This window comes from Phoca vitulina, unplaced genomic scaffold (assembly GCF_004348235.1).
Source record: "Phoca vitulina isolate PV1807 unplaced genomic scaffold, GSC_HSeal_1.0 scaffold81, whole genome shotgun sequence".
Classification (NCBI taxonomy): Eukaryota; Metazoa; Chordata; class Mammalia; order Carnivora; family Phocidae; genus Phoca; species Phoca vitulina.
Window position 1 is genome coordinate 998,381 of NW_022589784.1, and position 22,582 is coordinate 1,020,962.

At 62.0% G+C, this 22,582-nt stretch overlaps 1 protein-coding gene across 7 annotated transcripts in view; it reads right to left on the reverse strand.

Moving 5' to 3' along the window:
- The window catches only part of TCF3 (transcription factor 3), a 32,058-nt gene that overhangs the window by 3,521 nt on the left and 5,955 nt on the right, over positions 1-22,582 (reverse strand). For 6 of the 7 annotated variants that reach the window (XR_004298137.1, XM_032394877.1, XM_032394876.1 and 3 more), the window contains exons 4-16: positions 11,005-11,078; positions 10,706-10,784; positions 8,578-8,645; positions 7,338-7,467; positions 6,480-6,529; positions 5,263-5,365; positions 5,016-5,185; positions 4,803-4,935; positions 4,320-4,378; positions 4,140-4,218; positions 3,269-3,342; positions 2,688-2,849; positions 2,487-2,610 (exon numbers count right to left, since the gene is read on the reverse strand). Coding sequence is in view for 6 of the 7 variants with exons in the window: in XM_032394877.1 (XP_032250768.1) it covers positions 2,487-2,610; positions 2,688-2,849; positions 3,269-3,342; positions 4,140-4,218; positions 4,320-4,378; positions 4,803-4,935; positions 5,016-5,185; positions 5,263-5,365; positions 6,480-6,529; positions 7,338-7,467; positions 8,578-8,645; positions 10,706-10,784; positions 11,005-11,078 (1,305 nt within the window). In the remaining variant the exon portion in view is untranslated. The remainder of the gene's footprint in view (positions 1-2,486; positions 2,611-2,687; positions 2,850-3,268; positions 3,343-4,139; positions 4,219-4,319; positions 4,379-4,802; positions 4,936-5,015; positions 5,186-5,262; positions 5,366-6,479; positions 6,530-7,337; positions 7,468-8,577; positions 8,646-10,705; positions 10,785-11,004; positions 11,079-22,582) is intronic. The other variant, XM_032394875.1, reaches the window with a different exon arrangement.

Genomic DNA, 22,582 nt, shown 5'->3' on the forward strand with positions numbered 1-22,582 from the left:
TCTGCCTTCGGCTCAGGTCATGGTCCCGGGGTCCTGGGATCGAGCCCTGCATCGGGCTCCCTGCTCGGCGGGAGGCCTGCTTCTCCCTCTCTCACTCCCCCTGCTTGTGTTCCCTCTCTCGCTGTGTCTCTGTCAGATAAATAAAATCTTTTAAAAAAAAGGAAAATACATGTCCTGTATAAACCAGTGAGGGCTTGGTCTCCATAATTTGTAAAGAACTCCTACAAATCAACAAGAAAAGAACCAGGAGCTCAACAGGAAAATAGGGAAAGCTCCCAAATGGGCAATTCAGACACAAGAAGCGGATATGGCCGCGTGGAAATCCACTTCCCTGCACCAATAAACTGAGGAAATGCAAATCAGGATCCAGCAAGTCATGAAGCTGGCCAAACGACAGGGTCCTACAACGTGAAGTATCGCCTGTGGGAGAAAGTTGGCATGGCCAGTTTGGGACAGTCCGGCATTCTCTGGGGAAGGTGGACACATGCGTACCTCCAAACCCCACAACCTGGAATCACACCCGAGAACTCTTGTGCACACTCTGGAGACACATTCCAGAACGTTCCAGAAAGCACCTAGCGCAAAAGCAGACAGTTGGAAACAACCTAACGTCCCGCATCAGGGCCAGGGTCCGTCCTCAGCCCCAACATGCCAGCCAGATACCAATTTTACAAAAGCCCAAAACCATGTCATGAAATACAGGGTTTGAAGGCACACAGCAATGCTGAACTCGACACTCGGTGAGAGCAAAACACGCACCGGGAATGGGGCCTGGGCTGAGCAACAGATGAACTAGGAGGGTAGCGGAGGGGAGGGCAGGGGAAGGCAGGGGAGGGGGAGAAGCTGGGATAAGAGATTCAGCTCCGGAAACCCCCGTCCCACAGCACGGACATCAGGGCGTCCTGGGCACTGTGAGAGGTCAAGCCGCACCCCAGCCCCACCCACCCAATGCCAGGAGCCCCCCGACCCGAGTCGTGACGACTGTACGTATCCCAGAGAGACCCCTGGCATAAAGTGGTAAAAATCAAGAAACACAGAGCATCGCTGGCTGTCAAACTCAAGTGGGTTTTGAGGGGTGTGGGGAGGCTGGGATGCGGAGGGCCCCTGGACAGGACAAGAGAATCTGCCCTAATGTGTGGTGAACGGGGGGTTTCTGGGGGCTCGGGACACCAGGCAGTGGCCAGGCAGAGAGTCCCTGCACCCTCTCCGGCCGCGGTTGCCCCCACGGTGGCAGAGTCCGTGTCCGCGCCCCTGGGACCGGTGACCACGAGACCCTCACTGGCCCATCACCACCTCCTCCCTCCAGCCTCGTGCAAAGTGCTGTCACCTCCTTGGTCTTTTCCAGAAAAATTCATGGCCCACCAGCCACCAGCCACCACCCTGACCCCATGCTGCCCCAGTGGGTCCTCACGTCAGGAGCCCCCCACCCAGGCGGCACGATGCTCAGGCTGGGGCTCTGTCCACTCGCTCTGACTGGCGACTCTGCCCACGGACCTGGCTCTGAGCTCCACCAAGTGCCCAGGATGCCTGGACGGCACCCTCCCTGAACTCCAGACCCGAACCCCACCACCACCTCCACATCTGCGAAGCCTGTGGGATCTCTGCCTTCAGAACCCAGAACTCGCCCCCACCCCACCCTTCCTAGACCAGCACAGTCCCCTCCACCCGCGGCTTCCGGTGCCACACATGGTCCGGTCGCCCCAGTCTCCCTGCTGCCGCCAGAGGGCGCCCTGTGGGCACAGAGTCCGGCAGGTCCCTGCTCTGGGGGCAGCCCTCCAGGGCTCCCAGGTCCCTCAGGGTCAAAGCCCAAGCCCTCCCACATCCACAGGACCCTGCAGGACTTGCCCTGTCACCTCCCTGACCTCCCACCTCCCTCTCCTACCCAACACAGGGCTCCTCACTACTTGTCCAGCACACCAGGTCGGTCCTGCCCCAGGGCCTCTCCCCACGCACCACCCCGGGCTCTGTCTGCCTCTCTTCCTCTCTAGCTCTGCCCAAACGGCACAATCTTGCCCTGCCATCATCTTTAAAACCACAAGGACCCCTGCACCCCTCCCCACTTTCCCCTAGCCCCGTTCCTGCTGCATTTAGCCCACTGTGGGTCACCCCCCAGGGACGGGGCTTTTTGTTTAATTCCCAGTTTACCGCCCAGGGGCCTACAGGAGACCCAAGCCCACAGCCGGGGCTCAACACGCAGCGGCTGGCTGAGCGGCATGAACTAAGCCGCCGAACACGGGACGAGTGAGGGGTCGTACCGCCCTTCAGGAAGCCTCCCAAAGGGCTTCCCGGTGCAGGGCAAAGGGACGCTGCGTACAGTGAGGGACCCACCCCAGCGCCTGGCGGCTCTCAGTCCCTCCGGGATGAGCCCTAGGTCACCACTCTCCAGAGGAGGAGGTCGTTTAGGGGCACACCACGCACCAGCCGGGCTCTGCGCAGGGGATCGGGGCACAGGCCGCCCCTCCCCGGGCCCCCACGCTGAGGCTTACCACTGTAGGACTCCGGTGGCCGAGCCAGGTCAGGGAGGCTGCTGGGCTGGCTGGGGAGGGCCACGTGGTTGTGCATGAGGCTGCCGCCGCCCACGAGGCTGTCTTCCGAGTGGCCGCCTCCCACCTGCGGACAGCGGAGTGGGCTCGTCAGGGCTGCGCCGCCCTGGCCCCCTGCCCCGCCCACCCGCCAGCGGCACTCACCAGGCCAGCGTGTCGCCCACCCAGCGGCATGACGGGGCCGGCAAAGCCAGAGGCCAGAGCTCCGTGGCCAGGCAGCAGCCCGTGCACGTCCGCTGCGGTGCCCACCGCGTGGCTGCGCAGCACGTGGATGGCCTCGTCCAGGTGGTCCTCCATCTTGTTCTGCTGCGGGGCGGAGGGGGGAGGCAGTCAAGGGCCTGGGCCTCTGGGACCCCACACGGCCCCGCGGGGCCTGCGCACAACTTGCGTCCTCACTGGCCAACGCCAGGGTGACAGCTCCGGACCTTATGGCCGACAAATGAACCATCAAAGGGCCTGCCCTGTAAACTCCACCAGTCACGGGGGCCTCGTGGCTCTTAGGGGCCACGGTTTCCAAGTGCTATAAACTGGCCACAGCAGACACGCTGAGCCACTCTCCCAGACCACCTCCCCCCCCCAGGGTCCCCGTGAGTCTTGTACCCACGTGTACCGTGCCCCCCACCCCGGGCGCTCCCATGAGGGGGCACCCCCTCCCCGGCCTGGCCACACGCACCCACGAGGGACAGCCCCCAACCAGCCCCGGAAGGCTGGGGCAGGAAGCTCACCAGGCTGTGGAGACCCCCATCATAGCTAGGCGATAAGGCACCAGGGGCTCCTGGTCGGGGCCACTGCGACGTCCCTGGAAGGGGTAGGTGGCACGTCAACAGGGGCACCTGAGGCTGGGTGTCCGAGCAGCCGGACTCAGAGACAGAGGGAGAGGCTGGGTAGGGAGTGGGCCAGGGGCCTGAGATGCCTGGGCTGGCCACACGGGGGCCCCACGCCCACAGGGCCGATGGAAACTCAGCCCCGGCCAGGCCAGCCAGGCAGTTACTGGGAAACCACCCAGTAGACAGGTTCCCGGCTCCAAAATCCAGGCCCCACTTCCTACAGGGAAGGCAGCCCAGCGGCACACGTGGTAGGTGCCCCAGGGCCCAGCCTGCCGTACCAGCAGCTGGAGCCAGAGCTGGGCAGAGGTTCACCCCAGGGGCCCTGCACGGGCCAGGGCGAGGCGAGCATCCCTGAGGACTCCCGCTGCAGAGGTGAGGCCCTGCGGGGTGTCTAATAAAACCTCACCACGAGCTGACCCCCAGGTAGGTCTTCTTGGGGACAGGAGGACCTGCCCCCTTGGCAGAGCCAAACCCAGGGCATGCAATTGGTGCCTATCACATACCGGGTGGACAAACGCTGTCCACATTGGGGAGTCTGGGCCTGTTACTCTGGCTGTTGGACCCTCTGCCCTGCCCTGCGAGATCCCACCTGCCCGTCACTGTTCACACCAACATGGACTGCCCTGGAGACCACCTCCTCCAGAGAGCCTTCCCTGGATGCCCATGGGAACATAAGCCCTGAGGCAGGAGGTCCCTCCAGCTCTCCACCCACTGAGGGCTGCACGCGCCAGATGTACCCCCCCACCCCTCCCCAGCAACACCCCCAGACCTGCTAGGCCCTGTGGGGAGCCCACGGGGGTTGAGGGGCTGGAGGAGAAGTTATTGCTTGAGTGATCTGGGGAGTAGATCTGCAAAAGGGATGAGAAGAGACACGGGGCCACCAGTCAGGGACCAGCCTCGGGGGCTCCCCAGCCCAGCCACCCCTGCCCCACCGTGTCCCACGCCTCACCGAGGCCAATGCCTTCCCAAGGGCGTCCCCAGAGCTGCCGGCAGTTGTCCCGCGGGAGCCTGGGGGGTGGAGAGAGGTGAAGCCCAACCTCAGGGAAGGGGCATCCCCCGCACCCGGGAGCTCCCGTATGTTTGGCTGCCGAGCACGGACGCCCCCACCCAGCACTGGGCAGCCCCTGATTTTGGTTAACAGCCTGAAATCCTGCCCCCTGCCGCCACAGAGGCTCTAGGGACAGGCAGGTAGGGAGCAGGACCCGCGTGAGCCATTTTCCTTGGAGCCTCAGTTTCCCCAGATGTAAACTGGGGAGCCATTCTTCAAAGGGCCATTTCCAAACATCACAGATGTGGCCCAAGGAGCCTGAGCTCATGTGCGGGGCAGGCCCAGGAGAGGAAGGACGTGAGTGACGAGGGCCTGGCTCCTGCACCCAGCCAGGCTTCAAGCTTGGAGGGGCCCCATCTGAAGCGGGGTGAAGAGGGCCAGTACCCATGAGACCGTCGGCCCCACTGACGGGGGGCGTGTGGCTGGAGACCCCGCCATAGGCGGCCGTGGGGGCGGAGGAGAAGGTGGACACTGCCGGGAGCCCGCCGTTCACCTCTGTCCCGTGCAGCTGGTAGCCCTGTGGATGGGGATGGGGTCACGGGGGATCCGTCGGGGGCGCTGCCCCCATGCCCGCCCCCGCCCATCACGCGGGCCTACCATGCGCTCGTGCTGGTGCAGGCTGCCAAACCCGCCGCCGCCGCCAGTCCCCACTGAGCTGCCACCACCGGGCGGGAGGGGCAGGGGCGACGAGCCCCCACCCAGCATGGGCCCAAAGCCTGCCTGGCCCGAGGGGCTCCAGAGCTCGGCTGAAGGGTGCAGGCTGCCATCTGTGGAGGGGCAGATGGTGAGGGCGGGCTGCCGAGGGACCCGGAGCCCCAACTGTCTCAGGTGAGCCCCCACACACCTGCCATGTAGAACGGGGGGGGATAGGCGCTGCTGGGGGTCTTGGCAGATGGATAAGCGGTGGTGTCCCTGCCATAGTCATCACCTGAGCTGGACGGGTACACCTGCAGATGGACAGATGCGGTCAGGCAGGAGGGTTCGAGTGAGATGGGGAGGTCCCCGTCCCCAGTCTTGCCCTCCACCTACCACCCCATCGCTCTGTGCCGCTCTCAGCTTTCCCCTGGCCCAGCACTCAAGGCTCGAGTGGCATCCTTTCTCCTGGTCCTTCTCCACCCTCCACCTCCCTGTCCCGCCTCCCGCCCCCAGTTCCAGCCTCTGGTACCAGAGGCCTTTGCAGGCTGGACCCCCTACCAAGAATGCTTTCCCCCTCCTTCATCCAGCCAACCCTTCATGATCCGTCAGAGCCCATCTGCGATGCCCCCAGCCCTTCCTCCTTCCTCGTTCCCTGTCCTGGAAGCCCCCAAGGCCCCAGCCCTGATCACAGAAGACGTGCAGGCTGCAGAGGCAGGGCCCTGGGGGAGCAGCCCGCCCGCAAGGTGGCAGGAAGTTCTAGGATCGTGGCAACTTTGATCGGCTGGTGCTGCCTGGAGCTGAGGCCGGGCCGGCAGGAAAGTGCCGGGATCAGCTGGCAATGCCCTGGCACAGACCAGAAGCGGGGTGTGGCCGTGGCTCAGTCAGGCTCTGGGGTGCTCAGCTCTGATGTTCCAGGGGACCGGGGTGGGGACTCAGATGGGGAAGCAGGGGGTCGATGACCTCCCACACCAGATCTTCAAAGAGCCTGACCCGCACCTCCCAGCCGCAGAGCACAGTGCCAGCCCTGACCCGGACCCTGGGGCCAGCGCAGGAGGCCAGGCGGAGAGGGCGGCGGCCGAGCCGGGGACCCCAGCAAATCGCCGGAGCGTGGCACGGTGAGCCCCGCCCAGCCCAGCGCCATCTGCTGGGCCTGACACCCTGTGAACCCGGACCCCCAGGGCGCCCCCAACCCACTCCCGCTGCCAGGGCCCCCTCACACCGTTCCAAGGTGCCTTGGCCACAAAGAACATCGGGCTCTCCTACAGGAGGGGTCTGAGCTAGAGCCCGCGGGGACTGGCTGCGTCAGAGTGACAGCCTCAGGGCAGAAGTGCCCCCTCCCCCCGTGACACGCTGTGTAACCCCACGGAGAGGGCCTCCGAGCCTGGGCACTTGGCCTGTGGGACCCCACTCCATCCCACAACTCACTGAGGACGGGAGACCCGGCGGCACCTTCCGGACCTTCTTGGGCTGCGTGTCTGTGAGGAGCAAGACGAGTAAGCGAGCCGGGTCGGCCTGGCTCCCACCCCAGCCAGCCAGGGATGCGGGCAGAGGCGGTGGCGGAGAGAGCCCCCCAGCTTTCCCGGTAGCGAAACAACTGAAATGCGGTCCCAGGCCCATCTGTACAGGTCTGGGGGTGTGTGGAACTGGGGTGGGGTCCGCAGCGGGGCATCCCTCCCCACGCTCCCACAGTCACGCCTCCCCGCCCTGGGTCCTGTGCTTGGCAGTCCCCCTCCTCGCTCAACTCAGGGACCCTAAATCTCGACCCGCCGGGCTTCTGTAGCCCCTCAGACGCGCGGCCGACAGGGACAGCCCGAGTCGCCAACACACGTGACCCAGCGGAGGTGGGCCGTGCAACACCCGCCTCCGGTGCTGGAGCCCAGAGTCCTCGTGGACTATCGAGCGCCCTGGTTCCCGCAATTCTGCGCTCGGTGGCTAACGCTGCCATTTAAGATGCCCCCGCGCAGCGTCAGCGGTGCCGGCCGGTGCTCCCGAGCGGGAGATGGCCTGACGGTCCAGCAGGGCAAACCCGCGTCAGGCGGGAGTCACCGCGCGGGAGCGCCGACAGCAGGCACCGAGCGAGGCGCGTCCGGCCCGCCTGTCGGCAGGGACGCCGCGGCCAGGGGCTCACGTGACCCCGACCTAGTGCTCCCGCCCGGCGCCGGGGGGCAGCGACCCTGCAGGACGCGGCACCGAGGAGGGCATCTGCTCCTCTCTGGGCGAACCGCCCGCCCCCCGGCGGCCTGCGCTCCGGCTGTCCACCCCCGCCCCGGGCCCCCCACTCACCCAGTCCGCTCTCCGCGGCTCTCCGCCGAGGGTGGCCGGGGTAGGAGTAATACTGGGAGCCGCCCTTGGCGCCTGAAGGGGACAGTGGCCCGGGGCTGCCGAGGGCCAGCTCGCTGGGCAGGAAGCCAGCCTGGGGGACGAGAGGGGGAGATGGTCAGGAGGCCGAGGCTCGCTCCTGGGCCAGTTCTGCCAGCAAACACGCTGGCGCGAAAGCGGGGGCTGCTCAGACCCTCATGAGGGGCGACAGGGACCCTCAGCGGGAGCTCCCTGCCTGCCCTGCTCAGGACGTCCCTCTGATCTAAGATGCGACCGGCCCCAAGCCACAGTTCTTTCCCTGAATAAAGACTGAGAGACAAAACTGTTGCCAACAACCCTGCAGCCCCCACTCCAAGGAGGCTCAACATGCAAAACCCGCGTCTAGGTGTCAAAGAAACCTGCCAGGCTGACTCCATGCACACCTTTTTTTTTTTTTTTTTTTTTAAGGTAAATGGTTTAATTCTGCATATTTTAATTTGAGACAGGCTTTCTTCCCTCAAGAGCAGAAACAACTGGAGTTCAAGCCAGTTCTGCAGCTCGAGTGACTGGCAGCCCCGTGCCTCAGCTTGCCCATCTGTAAAAAGGTTATGGGCGTTGTGGAGACAGAGGGGACGCCCCGAGGGCTCTACTCTGGGTATGACACAGCGTGCAAACAGGGGGCACCTTGTGGGATGAGGCCTAGCTGCACTGAGGAGTCACAGGCAGGGGACCACGGTGGCTGGCCATTGTCCACCTGCCCCCACCCCCTGCATCAGCCTCTCAGCTGGGTCAGCTGTGCCGGGCACCTGTGGGGTGGGCTGCCTAGGAGGCCAGGGGACCCTAGGGCCAGCCTGGGGGTAGTGGGGGCAGGGCCTTCGAGCTACCAGGCTGGCCTCCGTGTCCCCATCTGCCACTTGGGGGTGGGCACGTGTCTCTCAGACCCCTCCAGCTGTGCACGGCAACCCCCAGCCTGGACCCCAGGTCCGGGAGCCATGGGGCGGGGGCTGTGGCCTCCCCAGCATTCCCCTTGCCCCGTCCACACCCAGCTGGTCCGGCCCAGGGCGCGGTCCTGCTGCAGGTGACCAGCACTCGGCTCAGCCAAGGAACCCTCTGCAGATCAGACGACAACCCCGGGGCAAAGGTGGTGGGGCAGACAAGTGACTGCAGCCCCCCACCTATCCAGGATCAGCAGACCCAGGGCCCGGGCCTCAGACGCGGATCTCACCTGACTCAAGCCGCCAACACCTGCCTCTCTCCCGAAGCCGGCGTACGTGCTCCGCTCGCTGCCCTTGCCTGGGGGAGAAGAGACTCGCTAGGAGCTGACCCCGGGGGTGGCAGGTCCCGATAGGGACCCAGCACCAGGCACAGGCCTGCACACAGGGGGCGTGTCCTCTGTGCACAACACCCAGAGAACTTCGGTGGGATGCTGGTCTCCCCGTCAGCCTGGGGGACAAGCAGGGGTCGGGACAGACACTGTCCCAAGATGACCTTCAGAGGACTCAGCACACCACCAGCGCCCCCACTGCCCTCCCCTTCCTCCATTCGCAGGCGTGAGACCTCAGCTCCCAGGGGGCTAGGTTCCAGGGACAGGCTGGGGGTCCTGTGCACCTGCGAGGTTCAGCACCCAGCCAGCCGTTAGCTCATCAACGAGCACGTGACGTCCCCGGGTGAGAAGGGGCCCTTCCCCCATGTGGGCAGGCAAGACCTGGCGCTGTGGGGACAGAGGCTGCCCAGCAGGACCAGTGCAGACGGATGCCTGGATCTAGCCTCCCCTGAAGCAGAGTCCCTGGCTCAATCAGGCTTCAGCCGGGTGCTGGTGTCCACTGAGGGTGGACCGTTACCAGCCTTGATGTGAGACAAAAATTCAGATGCTCGGAGAATTAACTGGAATTACTCTCAAGCTAGAGAAAAAATCTCCCAGTTTCTTTAGCATAAAATTACAATTTTGGCCAAACTCTTGGAGCAGGTGCTGCTGGGGGTTTGGGGGGGCAGGGCTCCAGAGGCTGTGCCCACAGTCCTGCCCCCATGACCCCTCAGGGCAGGCGATGCTGGGCCCGTGGAAGGATCAGCAAACCAGGCCTGGAGGCCAGAGGCGGGGGGTGGGGTGTGGGGGGGCTGCCCCGGTCCAAGGAGTAAACGTGGGGGGGGGGGGGGAGGGGGGTGTGGAGCCTGCGCTTCCTTCCTCCCGGGGTCAGCATGTGAAGCAAGGCTGGCCCGCCCAGCCACAGCTCTGGGCTCGGCCCAGGAAGGTGGCTTCCCCTCCCAGACTCTCAGCTCCCCCTGCAAGAATGGGGTGTTGGGGTTCAGGCCCTGCATACGGCAGGCACCGAACAGGGGCTTCCTGAGATGCAGGATGAGGATGGCAAGGAGAGAAAATGGAGGTTCTGTGAAGGGACCCTGTGAGCACAGAGAAGTGCCTAAATCCATGCCCCGGGCCTGCACGTCAGGTGGGATGAGAGCTGGGGAGCCAGACCAGGCCGGGGGCCACAGCATGAAGCCCTGCGAGGCCTGCACTGTGCCCACCTCCCCGCCAGCTCGCCAGGCGGGCCTGGGTGCCACGTGGCGGGCCTGGGACCCAGCTGGGCTCTGGGCCCTGCTGACCAGGCCTGGCTGTGGGAAACTGCCCACATCAGGAAGACGCGGGAGGAAGGAACCGGCAGAAGTAACCGGAGTCCCTGCAGGTGCACAGGCCACCCCAGGCCACACGCGGGGCTGGCCTTTACCCTCCTGGTCTGGGAGATGGGCTCACAAGCGGTCTCTGGACGCTGCCCTTCCCCCCTCCCTTCCCGGGCGCCATGCTTGCCTGTCCAGCTCCCACCGTGCACCCAGTCCCGGGGGCCCTCACAGCCACCCATTCATGCGGGCCCTCATGGTCCCAGAGGCTGAGCCTCTGCCAGCTCCCACAAGCCAGGGAGCCCCGCACAGGTCCCTTGGTACTCATCCTCAGGGGGCCCGTCTGCAGGTGGGGGAGGCTGCGGGGCCCCAGGAGCTGGGCGAGGCCTCATGACCCGCCACACGGAAAGTGCTGTGAGGATCCCAGTCCTCCAGTCGGACACCGAGGCTCCAGAAGGGACAGTCCTCACCTGGGTCCCAGTGGGAGGGACTAAGCCCAGGCGTGCCTGAATCCTGACTTTCTTGGCCGGCCTCAGAAGGGCCCAGCCCGGCTCTGACCACCACCTCCTTGAGTTGCCGGGACTCCTGAGGCTGCTCTCCCATGGGCAGCAGGCCACAGCCACCCACACCCTCTGCGCTGGGAGAATCCGCCGAAGCACAGCTGCCCTGAGCACACTGGCCGCACCCGGAGGATCACAGGGGAGCATGAGGGGAGCGGACGGTGCCGCACGGACACTCACCTCCAAGCCCCGGGCCCAGGAATGTGGATGAAGAGAGACTGCCGTGGGGCTCACTGAAGTGCGTGCCGTCACCATAGGTCTGTGGAGGCAGATGGCTATGAGGGGTGCTGGGGAGATGAGCTCCAGGAGGCAGGCGTGCCCGTAAGTGCCCGAGTCAAGGCCTGAATCCACGTCCCTGGGCCTATGGCCCCAGGAGACCAGCTTGGCCTCTGACTTCGCCCTGTGAGCCTCAGTTTCCCATACACTCCCCAACCCAGAGAAGGGAAACCCCGGTCTCGGGCCTCACAGAGACTCCTTACCCGGCTGGGGTCAAAGGAGGAGCTGTTCTGGTCGCTGGTGCCCCAGGAGCCCGAGCTGGGCCGGTCCTCCAGACCTGCAGGGCAACAGAAGAGAGTTAGGGTCACCCTCACCGCCACCCTGCTCTGAAGCCCGCTGTGGCTTCCACCAGTTCAGGGAGAAGCCCTCCTTCAACTCAGCTGCTTTTCCGGGCCCTTCCTGACCCAGCCTGGCCCTGGAGCCTGTCTGGCCTTACCCAACCCTCGCTCTGCCCATATTTAAACTGCCAAGGGGGTGCCCGGCCGGCTCAGTTGGTGGACATGCAACTCTTGACCTCAGGATTGTAAGTTTAAGCCCCACGCTGACTATAGATGTTACTTAAAAATAAAACCCCCTTTTTTTTTTCCCCAAAGATTTTACTTATTTATTCACAAGAAACAGAGAGAGACAGAGGAAGCAGCAGGCTCCCCGTGGAGCAGGGAGCCCGATGCGGGACTTGATCTCAGGACCCTGAGATCATGACCTGAGCTGAAGGCAGACGCCCAACTGACTGAGCCACCCAGGTGCCCAAAAAATAAAATCTTAAAAAACAAGACAAACAACTGCCATTAGTAGGAAGCACTCCAGACACCCTTAAGGCCCGCAGTTCAAAAAACAATTCTACCAGTTGCCTCTGCCAGCAAACTCCTACCCATCCACCAAAGCCCCAGCCATGATGCCCACCCTGGGCAGAGCCCTCACTCTCAGAGCCTCCTCCCCCCAGCATCTAGTTTCTCCCTCCGGTCCAGCCCTGACCACGAGGGACTGGGGCATCTGAATCAGGCTCAGTCCCTCCTGACCCTGCAAGAAAGGTTCACGAGGGCACCGCGAAAGCTCTGATCTCAGGGAAGTGGGAGTCTCTCCCTTCCCATCACTGACAAATCGGGAAACGAAGCCACTCCTTTGTTGAAATAACAGCACGGCTGCCACTGGCCCAGGCTGGCAGCCCCTTCGGGTTGAATGGAGCCCCACTTATGAGAGGCCCACGGCATAGTGGGGGTTAACCAGCGTGACAGAGGATCTAGGTCTGGAGCGGTGGGGCAGGGCAGGGCGGGACCCTTATCTCCCCCCAAACACTCCCAGGCACCACCCAGGACTACCCACCCCCCCACCAGGAGGCACACAGCCTTCCTGGGCCGGGGCTCTGACCCCATCCACCAGAGGCAACAAGACCACGAGGCCTGACAAACACACGTAGGGCAGGCCCTGAGCCCCCGGCCTGGCCCCAGTACCACTCTGTCCTCAGTTTCCCTCCTCTGGAAACAGGAGGATGAACACACCCCACTCTGCAGGACCCAAGTCAGGCTGGGGAGAGGTGGGCTGGAGGGACCTGTGCCCAGCCCCGCCGTGTGGGCCAGGCACAACCCCCCCCCAGCTGCCCTGTGACCCCACACAGCTGGACTTTGGGGAGATGGCAAGAACCCCAGCAAGAATCCTTCAGCCAGCCCACCTCCCCTCCCCCCTCACCCTGCTCATCTTTATCAGAAACTTCTTTCAAATTTCATCTTATTGCAATGCCTTTGTGTTAATCATCCCCCCAAACTGGTGTTTAATTGCTGCCTTATTTGCATAATTATGCATATTAATCCTTCAACCTAATGAATATGCATACACTACATTCAGATTTTATTTTCTAATCAAAAATTTCCACCGTAATTGCACTGGGGGGCTGCCTTAGCCAGGGGTGGAGGGGCCGCACCCGCAGGGGCTCCCGCCATTAGCCACCAGGTTTGGGGGATCCACACCGGGGAACAGAGTGGCCGGTGAAGCAGGGGCGACCTTGGGCAAAGTACCAGCAGCCCAAGCCTCAGTTTCCCTCTACACCCACTTGTCTGCTACCCCTCTCCTTCTGGAGCAGCCCCCACCCCTGCAGCCACCCACAACATGCCCCTGGAGGTGCCAGGACCCCACCACGGTGACCAGGGAGGCCACGTCCCAAGAGCACGACAGACCACGTCTGAGGACAACTCCAACTGGGCGCCTGCAGCCCAGCCCCTGTGGAGCTGGCAGCATGAAGGGTACCCCGGGGCCCGGGGCCTCGCACCCACGGGGACCCCACAAGCTCCTGGCGGAGGCAACCAGGTCTGGCTCTGCCCTTCCTGGAGAAAGCCCTCACCGGCCCCCGGCCTCCCCTCTCCTAGAGATGTCAAAACTAGGGACGGCCCCTCCCCCACCACTCCACTAACAGTTATCAACCGCCCCATTAATCGTACATTTTAATAACCATTATGAATATTCATAACATTCCCGGTCCACGTTCTAATAGCCTAAAGCCCTGCTGTCAGAACGTAATCTTTTCACGCCTTCCTTCTTTAAGGCTGGAGGTTCCGAGCCCACGCGGCGGGAGGCTGCCTCAGGCAGAAGCGGGCCCGGGACAGGGCAGAGGGCAGAAGGAGCTCTGCCGGGCCCACAGGTCGGAGCCCCAGCACCAGCTGGAGCTGGGGGGAAGGAAGCCACCCACCTGCCCAGGGGGCCATGGGGATGGAGGCCTGGGCTGCAGAGTGGGCGGTACCACTGGCCCTCAGCGAGACCTGGTGCCCGCCGAGCCCCCTCCCCCGCGGCCCTGGGGGCTGGGCTCGGACAGGCCCCCAGCAGACACCGGCCCGTTGCGTGCTGGACTGCCCTGGGCCTGGGTGGGCAAACTGCAGCCCAGACACGAAGCCAGCCCCCCATCACCACCCCCACGCCTCCTGCTTTCTAAATCGAGTGTTATTGATGTGTGACCAGGCCCGTTTGTTCCTGCAGAGACAGAACAGAGAGGTCGCTGGCCCTCTGTGCAGAAGCTCAGCCAACCCCAATAGGAGGAAGATTCCCGAAGCCGGTTACTCTGTGGGAAGAAGCCCCACCGACAGACGTGGGTACCAGGGCCGGGGTTACGGTGTGGGGCAGGCAAAACCCAGGTGGTCCCAAGCCCGGCTCTGTGAGTGCTCCCTCACCCAGGTGCCCAGGCTAGACCCCCAGAGCTGTCCGCTCTCCCTCCCTCCCGCTGCCCGCAGGTCAGAGCCTACCTTCCCTGTCCCCTCCGCCACACCCCTGGCTCGTCCTGCAGCAGCGCTCCCCCCCCCGCACCCTGCCACCCGGGGTCTCCTGCCCACCGCCAGGCCCAGGGAGCTCGATGGAGCTTTCCGAAGCAAAACCTGGCTCTGCCCCACCAGCAGCCCCCGCAGCTCCCCACGGCCCTCAGGGCAGAGACCAGATCCCTCTCCACCACCCTCCTTCCACCAGCTCATCCCTCGCCAGCCCCAACCCATGAGCGGACCCCCACCTACACGCCCGCCCGAGTTCTGCCCTGCCAGTCCCCACACCGCAGATTCTTCACCCTCCTTCAGGGAAGTCGCCTGGGGTCCTCTGTGTATTCCCAGTGTTGCCCACGCAGGGCTGGCCCCTGCAAACAGCCTCAGCAACGTCCATGCCTCACTCCATGGCTGCACCAGCCACTAATGAACCTGCGTCCGAGAGCACTTGCACAGCACCCGCCCCGTCTGCCTGCCCTCTCCCGGCCTCGGGTGGCTGCTCATCACCAACGTGGCCAGCATGATGGCTGGAAGGAACCTGCGGGACTTTTAATACACGTGAACTCAGATGACTATACGTGGCTCGTGGCTGCAGTGACGGACAATGCGGCCCCAGAACCCAACGACTGAAACAGTAACAACACCAAAACCACACTCAGGTGACGGCGACGGCATCTAAAACCAACAATGTCCGAGAACTACCTGGAAGCGCTCACAGAACTCTGTTCTTCCTGCAGTTTATCAGGCGGCGACGACACTAAGCCAGTCAGCTCTCCCTCTCACAACGAAATCCCCCCAAACTGCGGGGCTCGTCAGGCAGCCCCCCCTAGATGTGGCCCCGGGGGCTCGTGGAGGAGCGAGATCGACACCAGTTTGGATTTGGGGGCAGCCCTTCCTCGGCTGGGGCTGTGGGCTCCCACAGGGGAGGCCTCTCTTCCTGGGATCTTGGGGGTTAACTTTTTTTTTTTTTTAAGATTTATTTATTCGAGGGGAGAGGAAAAGAGAGAGAATATGGAGCAGACTCCATGGAACCTGACATGGGGCTCGATCCCACGACCCTGAGATCATGACCTGAGCCCAAACCAAGAGTCAGACGCTCAACCGACTGAGCCACCCAGGTGCCCCGGGGGTCAACTTTTAAATTCCTGTATCATTTCAAAACTGGGGGGGGGGACCTGCAAGGGGCATGCAGTCCTGAACCCAGGCTCACTCAGCCTCCATATTCCCACCCCTCTGCTTTATCCTCTGCCTTCTGTTCACACCCAAGAATGCTTCCTTTTCTGGTCTGCATAACTTCAAATTTAGTAAGTTCCCAGGGTTGGCCGGGGCCAGAACAGCCCCCTCCCCACCTTGTTCTGAAAAGGATCAGAAGTGGGTTAGAGAATGTCGCCGGTAGGATGTGAGACCAGCAGCACGCAAGCCAGATGCAGGTGACGGACAGGCCCGGAGCCCTCGCTACATCCGCCCAAGTGTGGGGGCAGGAAAGCAGGGGTCCCCGCATGACCTGAGCGCAAGCAGACTGGAGACAGAAGAGGAAGTGAGTAGAGGCCACACCCCACCCTTTCTAAGAGCAGGAGGACCCCCAAACCTGGGACTTTGCTCCTACGCAACAACCCTGGGGCTTCCCTGGTGGCAGCCGGCCTCGTGTAAGGTGGGTCCCACAAACACGTGGTAATTCAGAGAAACGGGGCCCACCCAGCTACAGAAGCTGCCCCCGCCCCCGCAAATTTCAGGAAGACCCTCGTCCTGCTTCAGGCTCAAGGGGACCCGTGTGGTAGCTGAGTGTGGGGATGGGAGAACCTGCCCCCCAATATGAGCTCAGAAGCCAACCTGGGGTCTCTCTGCAAGAACAGACAGAAGACAGAAACACACGTCGGACGCCAAAGATGAACCGGGATTCCGGACTTAGGATTTATCCCAGCAAAAGACCATCTGAGGCAGCAACCACCAAGCACCCTCAAGGTATTAAGGAGCCTGGGGGTTTCTGAAGTAGAAGAGATTTCAGACAGAAAAGGCGAGAAAGCAGGAAAAAACAAGCAGAGCGGCAACCCCAGAAATCCACAGGAGACTCTGAAGGGCAGCAGCCATGTGGGAAGGGTGCTCCGGGCCACCCCACGTGGTGGAGACGGACAGCGCTCCGCGACAACCGGGACAGCGCACAGCGAGACCCAGCCTGAAACCACACCCTGCACGGAGCTGACGGCGCACGTCTGAGCCGCGGACCCGGACAGCCCGCCGGCAACCTGAGAAAAATGAACGAAAACGCAAAGAAGGGGATGAGAGAGGCGCACACACGTGTTCCTGACGTCCAGGATGGACGAGGGTGCACGGCTCAGCTCGGCTGGAGCGCGAGACGGGAGGCGGGTGGGCCAGGAGACCTCCCAAAGGCCGTGGGGAGCACCGCCCACGCCGGCTTGCTGGAGGGTCGCTGTGGACCGCCGGGCGTGGGTGGCCGCTGAGACACCACCACGCGGAGACCGGGAGAGCGCTCGGGTCGGCGAGCTGCGCCCACCGAATCCTTGCAGCAGCCGTGGGGAGAGGTGAGGTCACCTGCTCAGGGCCCCCCAGTAACCACTGGGCCCAGATTCTCACAAAGAGAAACCACGTTTTCTACGAGGGGCGATCACTTATGCCAGTCAGCAGGGTGGCGGAGAGGCTCATCCCTGTGCTTTCCTGCAGGAAAGGGACGTCTGGTTTCCCCTTGGGGTTGGAAAAGCCAGAAACGGGAGGCTCCCACACGTCATCCAAACCACGAAGTCAGCAGTCAGCGTCCCGCACTCTGCGAGCCTGGCACCGGCAGAACACAGCTCCGGCCGAGCTTGGGAGGCCACGCACCAGCCGCCGCGCAGACGCACCATGCGACACAGTGAGGAGCAGCTGGAAGGCCCGCATCCAAGTCCCAGCCCGAGGGGCGAGCCTTCACTGAGGACAGGCTGGACCGAGAGAGACAACCCCACTGACCTGAGCCCCGGGAGCCCCAGAACCCAGTCCTCCCGCCATGCACGAGCCCTGAGGGGCAGACGCAGAGACCCACAGACATGCTCGCGGAGAAAGGGGCGCTGTTCTTGGTCCCTGACATGGAACACACTAAAATGGGAATACGGTCGTGCGGCAGACACAGACCCCACGGCCCCACGCCCCGCTGCACCTCAAGGGCACGTGTGCGGCAGCAGAGCGGGCCCTGCCGTGGTGAGGGCGGGAGGCTCTGGGTCTTCCCAACGGGGCCAGGGCTCCAGCCGCACCCGGACTCTGCACCGGGGACCTCGATATGAGACGGGGGACAGACGCTCACCCCCAGCCTGGAAATCAGAACTCTCCAAAGGAACTTGACTCAACAGGAACATTTTTTAAAAGAAAGTATCAAATATTTCTAAAAAATAATAGAAGTCCGTGTAACTATGGCCACCGGACCCTGCAGAATGCAACCCCAACAGAAAAGTGTGACCAGCGACACCAGGCCCCAAATGGGAGGTCGACGAGCGCGCCGGCCCGCAGTCCGAAGTCAAACACAGGCCAACCAGCCACAGGTCTGGGAGAAGTCGGGGAGAGAAGAGCAGTGCGACGGAGAACGTCAGTCTGACAGTGACGCCCGTTCCTCGGAAGAAAAATCAGTAAGAGATCAGAGACAGCTGAATCAAGGACAAAGAACTGAAAGAAAACGCCACTAGACTCCGAACCGAGGCGTGGACTCTGCGTCCTGACAAACGGGGACAGGCGCGACTCTGGAAGCTGTTGAAGGCCACGCCAGCCACGTCACCCTGTGTCCCAAGTGAGGGTTTTCCCCTCAGACACCCCGGAGCTGACGAGGCACCAACAAAATCTCAACAGGAATCACTGCAGGAAAAAGGGGCTCGAATGCAAACGGGGAGGTGGGCCGGCTCCCCCAGCACCAGGGATGGGTCTCACTCAGAGATCGCTGACAAAAGCCCCTGCCCACGCGACTAAGGACCGTGGGCAAAGCGCGGGGCCGGAGCGGGCCGATCTGCCTGGCGGCTGACGCAGGGCACAGACCGCACCTGGGGACAGTACCAGGACGTGGAGAAGGAAAGTCAAGACCACGCTCACTGTGGACGTCACGTGGGACCAGAGGAAAGCGCCCCAAGTGTGATAAACACACACCTACGGAAGGATGGACCTCCAGGCGACCACCCCCATCAGGCCCAGTCCTGCTGACGAGCCCGACAAGCCCAGGAGCACACGCCTGCGTTTCTAGAAACGCCGGCCACTGCAAAAAGGCACACGGCGTCTGCACTGGGATGCGGCAGGTGAGGGGCCCGAGGATGGCTGGACTGGTCAGCCAGAAAACCAAACCAAGGGAAGAGCACCAACAGGGATGTCAGGAGGCAAGCAGGACGAACAAGGTCCCCAAACCATGGCATGGAAACTTCTAGAATACCTAGACCACCCTCACTGGAGAAGGCGGGACAGAACAAAACAGAACCGTAGAAGAGCCAAGTGTCCCATACGTCAGTTTCTGAAGTTTCTCCTCAAAGCTGTACAGGTCGAGAGAAAGAACCTGAACAGATGGGGGAAAAACCGGGTTCTGACCTCAGGAAACTGCAGTGTAGACGGATGGTTCCTTCTCAAAGTCAGCTATGAAGTCGATGCTCTAACACATCCCAACAGGGCTTCCCTTTGGGGCAGGGCCGTGGTGTGAGCCTCCCCAAGATCAGGACACAGAACCGCGTTGTCTCAATGTGTGTTGGGGGGCCCTGCAAAAGCACAGTGGGGGCAAGACCGGGACACACCGCAAAGCGCTGGCAACTACCACCAGGCGCACTGAGGCAGGAAGAGACAGAAAGATGAGAGGAGGACACAGAAGTTCACGGCCACCTGGCACCCGAGGAAGCGCCCTCCAAACCGACGCCAAGGCGCATCCCGGGCGCGACTCCCAGGCGCGACTCCCAGGCACGACTCAGCTGCTCTCCGGTTCCCCAGCGCGGACGCACTCCTTCCCGGAGCTACCTGTCCGGGCACGCACGATCCTCCCCCAAGCACAGCTCCACGCACAGCTCGGCCCGCACCTCTCGGCTCCAACGGTCTCGGTCCCCTCTGCCGGGCTGCGTTAATGCTTTAACCCAAGAGGTGCATAAACAGAATTCTGACATTTCCAGATAGTCAGGCTTTTTATTTCGTCCTACTCTTTGCTCTTTTCTAGTTTTACTGCACTTTTCTCATGGGACACAGCTTATACTTGAATCTTTTTCTTCTCTTACGTTAGAAGTTTTCACTGTGACCAGCATGCAGTCTGTTTTCATAAAGGGGGTGTGGCCTCTCACGGACACGTGCTTCTACGGAGGACAGGCACCCCCCAGAATCACCCGGAAGCTATTACAGGCCCCCTCCCAGCCTTTCCAACAGAGCTCAGGTGTAGTCCCACGGGTGAGCCCAACGTGTGCACTAGGCTGGGAACTGCTGTGAGCCCGTGACCACTTCACGGTCAAGATTCTCTACCTCCTGCTTCTTTCTCATGGCTCTGCTCGGCCAAGGACCACCAATCTATGCTCCTCTGCCCTCCTGCATCTTTTCCCATACCCTCCTCACTCCTCAGCCTGATGCAGCAAGAAGCAAGGGCTTTCGAGACCCCCACTGCTGAATGAACAGTGTCATCTGATTCCTAAGGATTTCTCAGAAATGGCACCAAGGCTAGAACGCCATAAATGGAAAGATCTGACAACACACAAATTTAATGTGTAAAACACTGAGACCAATTAAAAAACACTGTTAACAAGTTACAAAGTTAGGAAATAAACTGCAACATAGCTCACAAAAGACTAACATCCTTCCTATGCAAAGAGTTCTTACAAATCAATAAGAGCACTAGAGAATAGGGATAAAGGACACCACAGGAAAGCAGCACCAGGGGGTTACTTGGGATGGTTACTAAACTCACCGTAAGTGCAACGAGAACGATAATCTTGCTTATTTCACCAACCCGTGAGGACTAAGGACTCAAATGATCCAGGCTTGGTGCCTGGAATACAGCGCTCAACAAATACTGAAGTAAATCGTGGTCGATAAGTATTAATGTTGCCATTGTTAAAAGCCCATTGAGGGCAGCAAAGAAAAACTATGATACGGCGGATACAGCCAACAACCTGGACGGGTGTCCAGGGAATTCTGCTCAGTGAGAAAAGCCAATCTCAGAAGGCTACACAATCTCACGTGGTTTCACGTACTCCTGACATTCTCAACATCACAAAACCAGAGCTGGAGAATAGTCTGTGGCCGCCAGGGGTGAAGGGAGTCGGGTGGGTATGACTACGAGGTAGCAGGCAGCGATAACAGCTCTGCGTCTGAACTGTGGCGGTGGGCTGATGGCGCTCCATGCAGGCTAGAAGTGTGCAGACAGCCGCCCACCCCCGCACTCACACTGATCACGCCTGGGTGGTACCAAGGTCGGCTCCCATGCTATGGGTGTGCAGTTCTAACTGCCCGTCTGCCTATAATGATTCCGAAGAAACTGATCAACTCCAAAGAGGGGCGGGGGGCGGGGGCTCAAGACAGTAATGGAAAACTCATCAAAAAAGAACTCATGGCCGATGAGCTTCTGAAAAGGTGACCACGCATCATGAGTGTCATAAATGCCCCCTGGAACGGCATATTCCTTGTCACCCATGAAGTGGGAGGGGAAGTTTGAAGACCTGTGCTGGAGAAGGGGCCGGGCCGGAGGGGCACGCTCGTGGGCAGTCCACCTCCACGGGACACCTGCCCCGGCCGGTGCTGGCGCGGTCTTTGACAGTCCCCGAGTGTAGGAGTGTCACCCTAAGCACATGTTACGTTCACAATTCTGCTAACGAGAAAGCTGCCCAGAAACGATAAACAGGTGTCCTTTGCCCCATCCGTACGCTCTTCCTGGTGTCCGGGGCGGCCTCGGACCCTGCGGTTTCCAGCAGATGATGCGCTGTCACGCGGCTCTGTGCCTCATGGTCTCCCAAGAGAGAGGGGATGGGGACGCGTTCTCCTCTTGAGGATTCTCCGATCCAGATACGAACCAGAAGACCTCCCCAGCCCCTCAAGTGGTTCACGTCCCTCTGCCACCACTTCTCAAGCAGCCCTTCCACGCACTGACCTTCAGAGCCGCCGCCCACTTGTTAACAGAACGGACCCAAGGGCACAGGCTGACTTAGGTGACGTGAAGGTCCACCAGACCAGGATGCACAAGGTGGACCGGCCCCGAGGAGGCGCGAGGCTGGCGGGGCCCACGAGCATCTGGGAGCCCCTGGCAAGCACGCACGACCAGCTGAAGGAGGGTGAGCTGCCTCGCTCTGACGGGGGCGGACCTTCCCCGGGCCCACCTGCCAACAGACCAGCAACCTGCCCCCTTCCCAGTGTCTCCAGCCCCACCAGGAAGAAGATGGAGAAGTGAGCTCAGAGCAGGGAGCACCCTGGGGTTCTGGCCAAGCCCAGGTCCTGAGGCTCCCAGGTCTGAGGGCAGGGCCAGGAGGGCTGCACCAAGACACGCCCACACCTCCAGTTTACAAAGCACTCACACCCCCGGCCTCGCTGACTCACCTGGCCGCTGGCACACGCCCTTTTACAAATGAAGAAACTGAGGCTCACGGTCACGCCACCTGATGCCGGCGGCAGAGTCTCGTGCCTGGAGTGGCAGCAAGGACGGGCCCTTTTGCTCCGGTCTTAGGGTTCCCGGTCCCACGTCCCCAGCCACACCAGGCTCAAGCTGGTGGTAACGGCTTGAACTGAACTGGGTGAGGGGCCCCTGGCTGCATACCCAGGACGGGGGTCTCCCAGGCTGGAACCACCACACCCTGTCCCCATCCAAAGTGGTCAGGGCAGGGCCAGAAGTGGGCAGCTTGGAGGGGCACCTCCCCTAGGAGCTGCGGCTTCGATGACTCGGGGCTGCTGGTCCCAAGTGGACACTGGAAGAGGGAAGACAGCCTGGGGCAGAGGCCCAGCGGGAGACAAGGGCATGCCTCTGCCATCTCCACCAAGGAGACCCCCAGAACCTGACCCTCTGCCCAAGCCAGAGAAAGGGTAGCACCCCAGGTCCTGGGAGATACTTCTAGAAGGAGGGAGCGAGATGGCCTGTGGGGATTTCCACAGCTCAGAGAGGACTCTGTCCAGCCCTGCAGCCACTTCCTCAGGCAGAGGGGAAGGCCAGCACGGTGGGGGGGGGGACATGACAAAATGTCCCTCTCCTTGTGGAGGGTGCCTGAACACAACGCGCCCCTGAAAACCTCTCCTCCTCCAGCCAGAACACACTGGATACCCCAATGGAATTCACAGACAACTCCAAGAAAGAACCTTCCACCCCAAATCCCAGAGTCACAGAAGGACGCACAGCCAATCCTGAGACCCTGGAAAGATGCCAAAATCCAAAGAGTGGCAGAAGATCCTGGTCTCCCTGAGGGGCTCCCCCAAATCCCACCAACAGCCAGGCTGGACTCTCCAATGTACACAAGGCACCCCTCTCTGCCCACAGCCCTCCAGGACTCCCACCTCCCTGGAGTAAAAGCCCAAGTCCTCCCGAGACCCCAAGGCCCTGCAGGACCTTCCTCGTTCCTCCCTGCGCTCCCCTCCCCCCTCT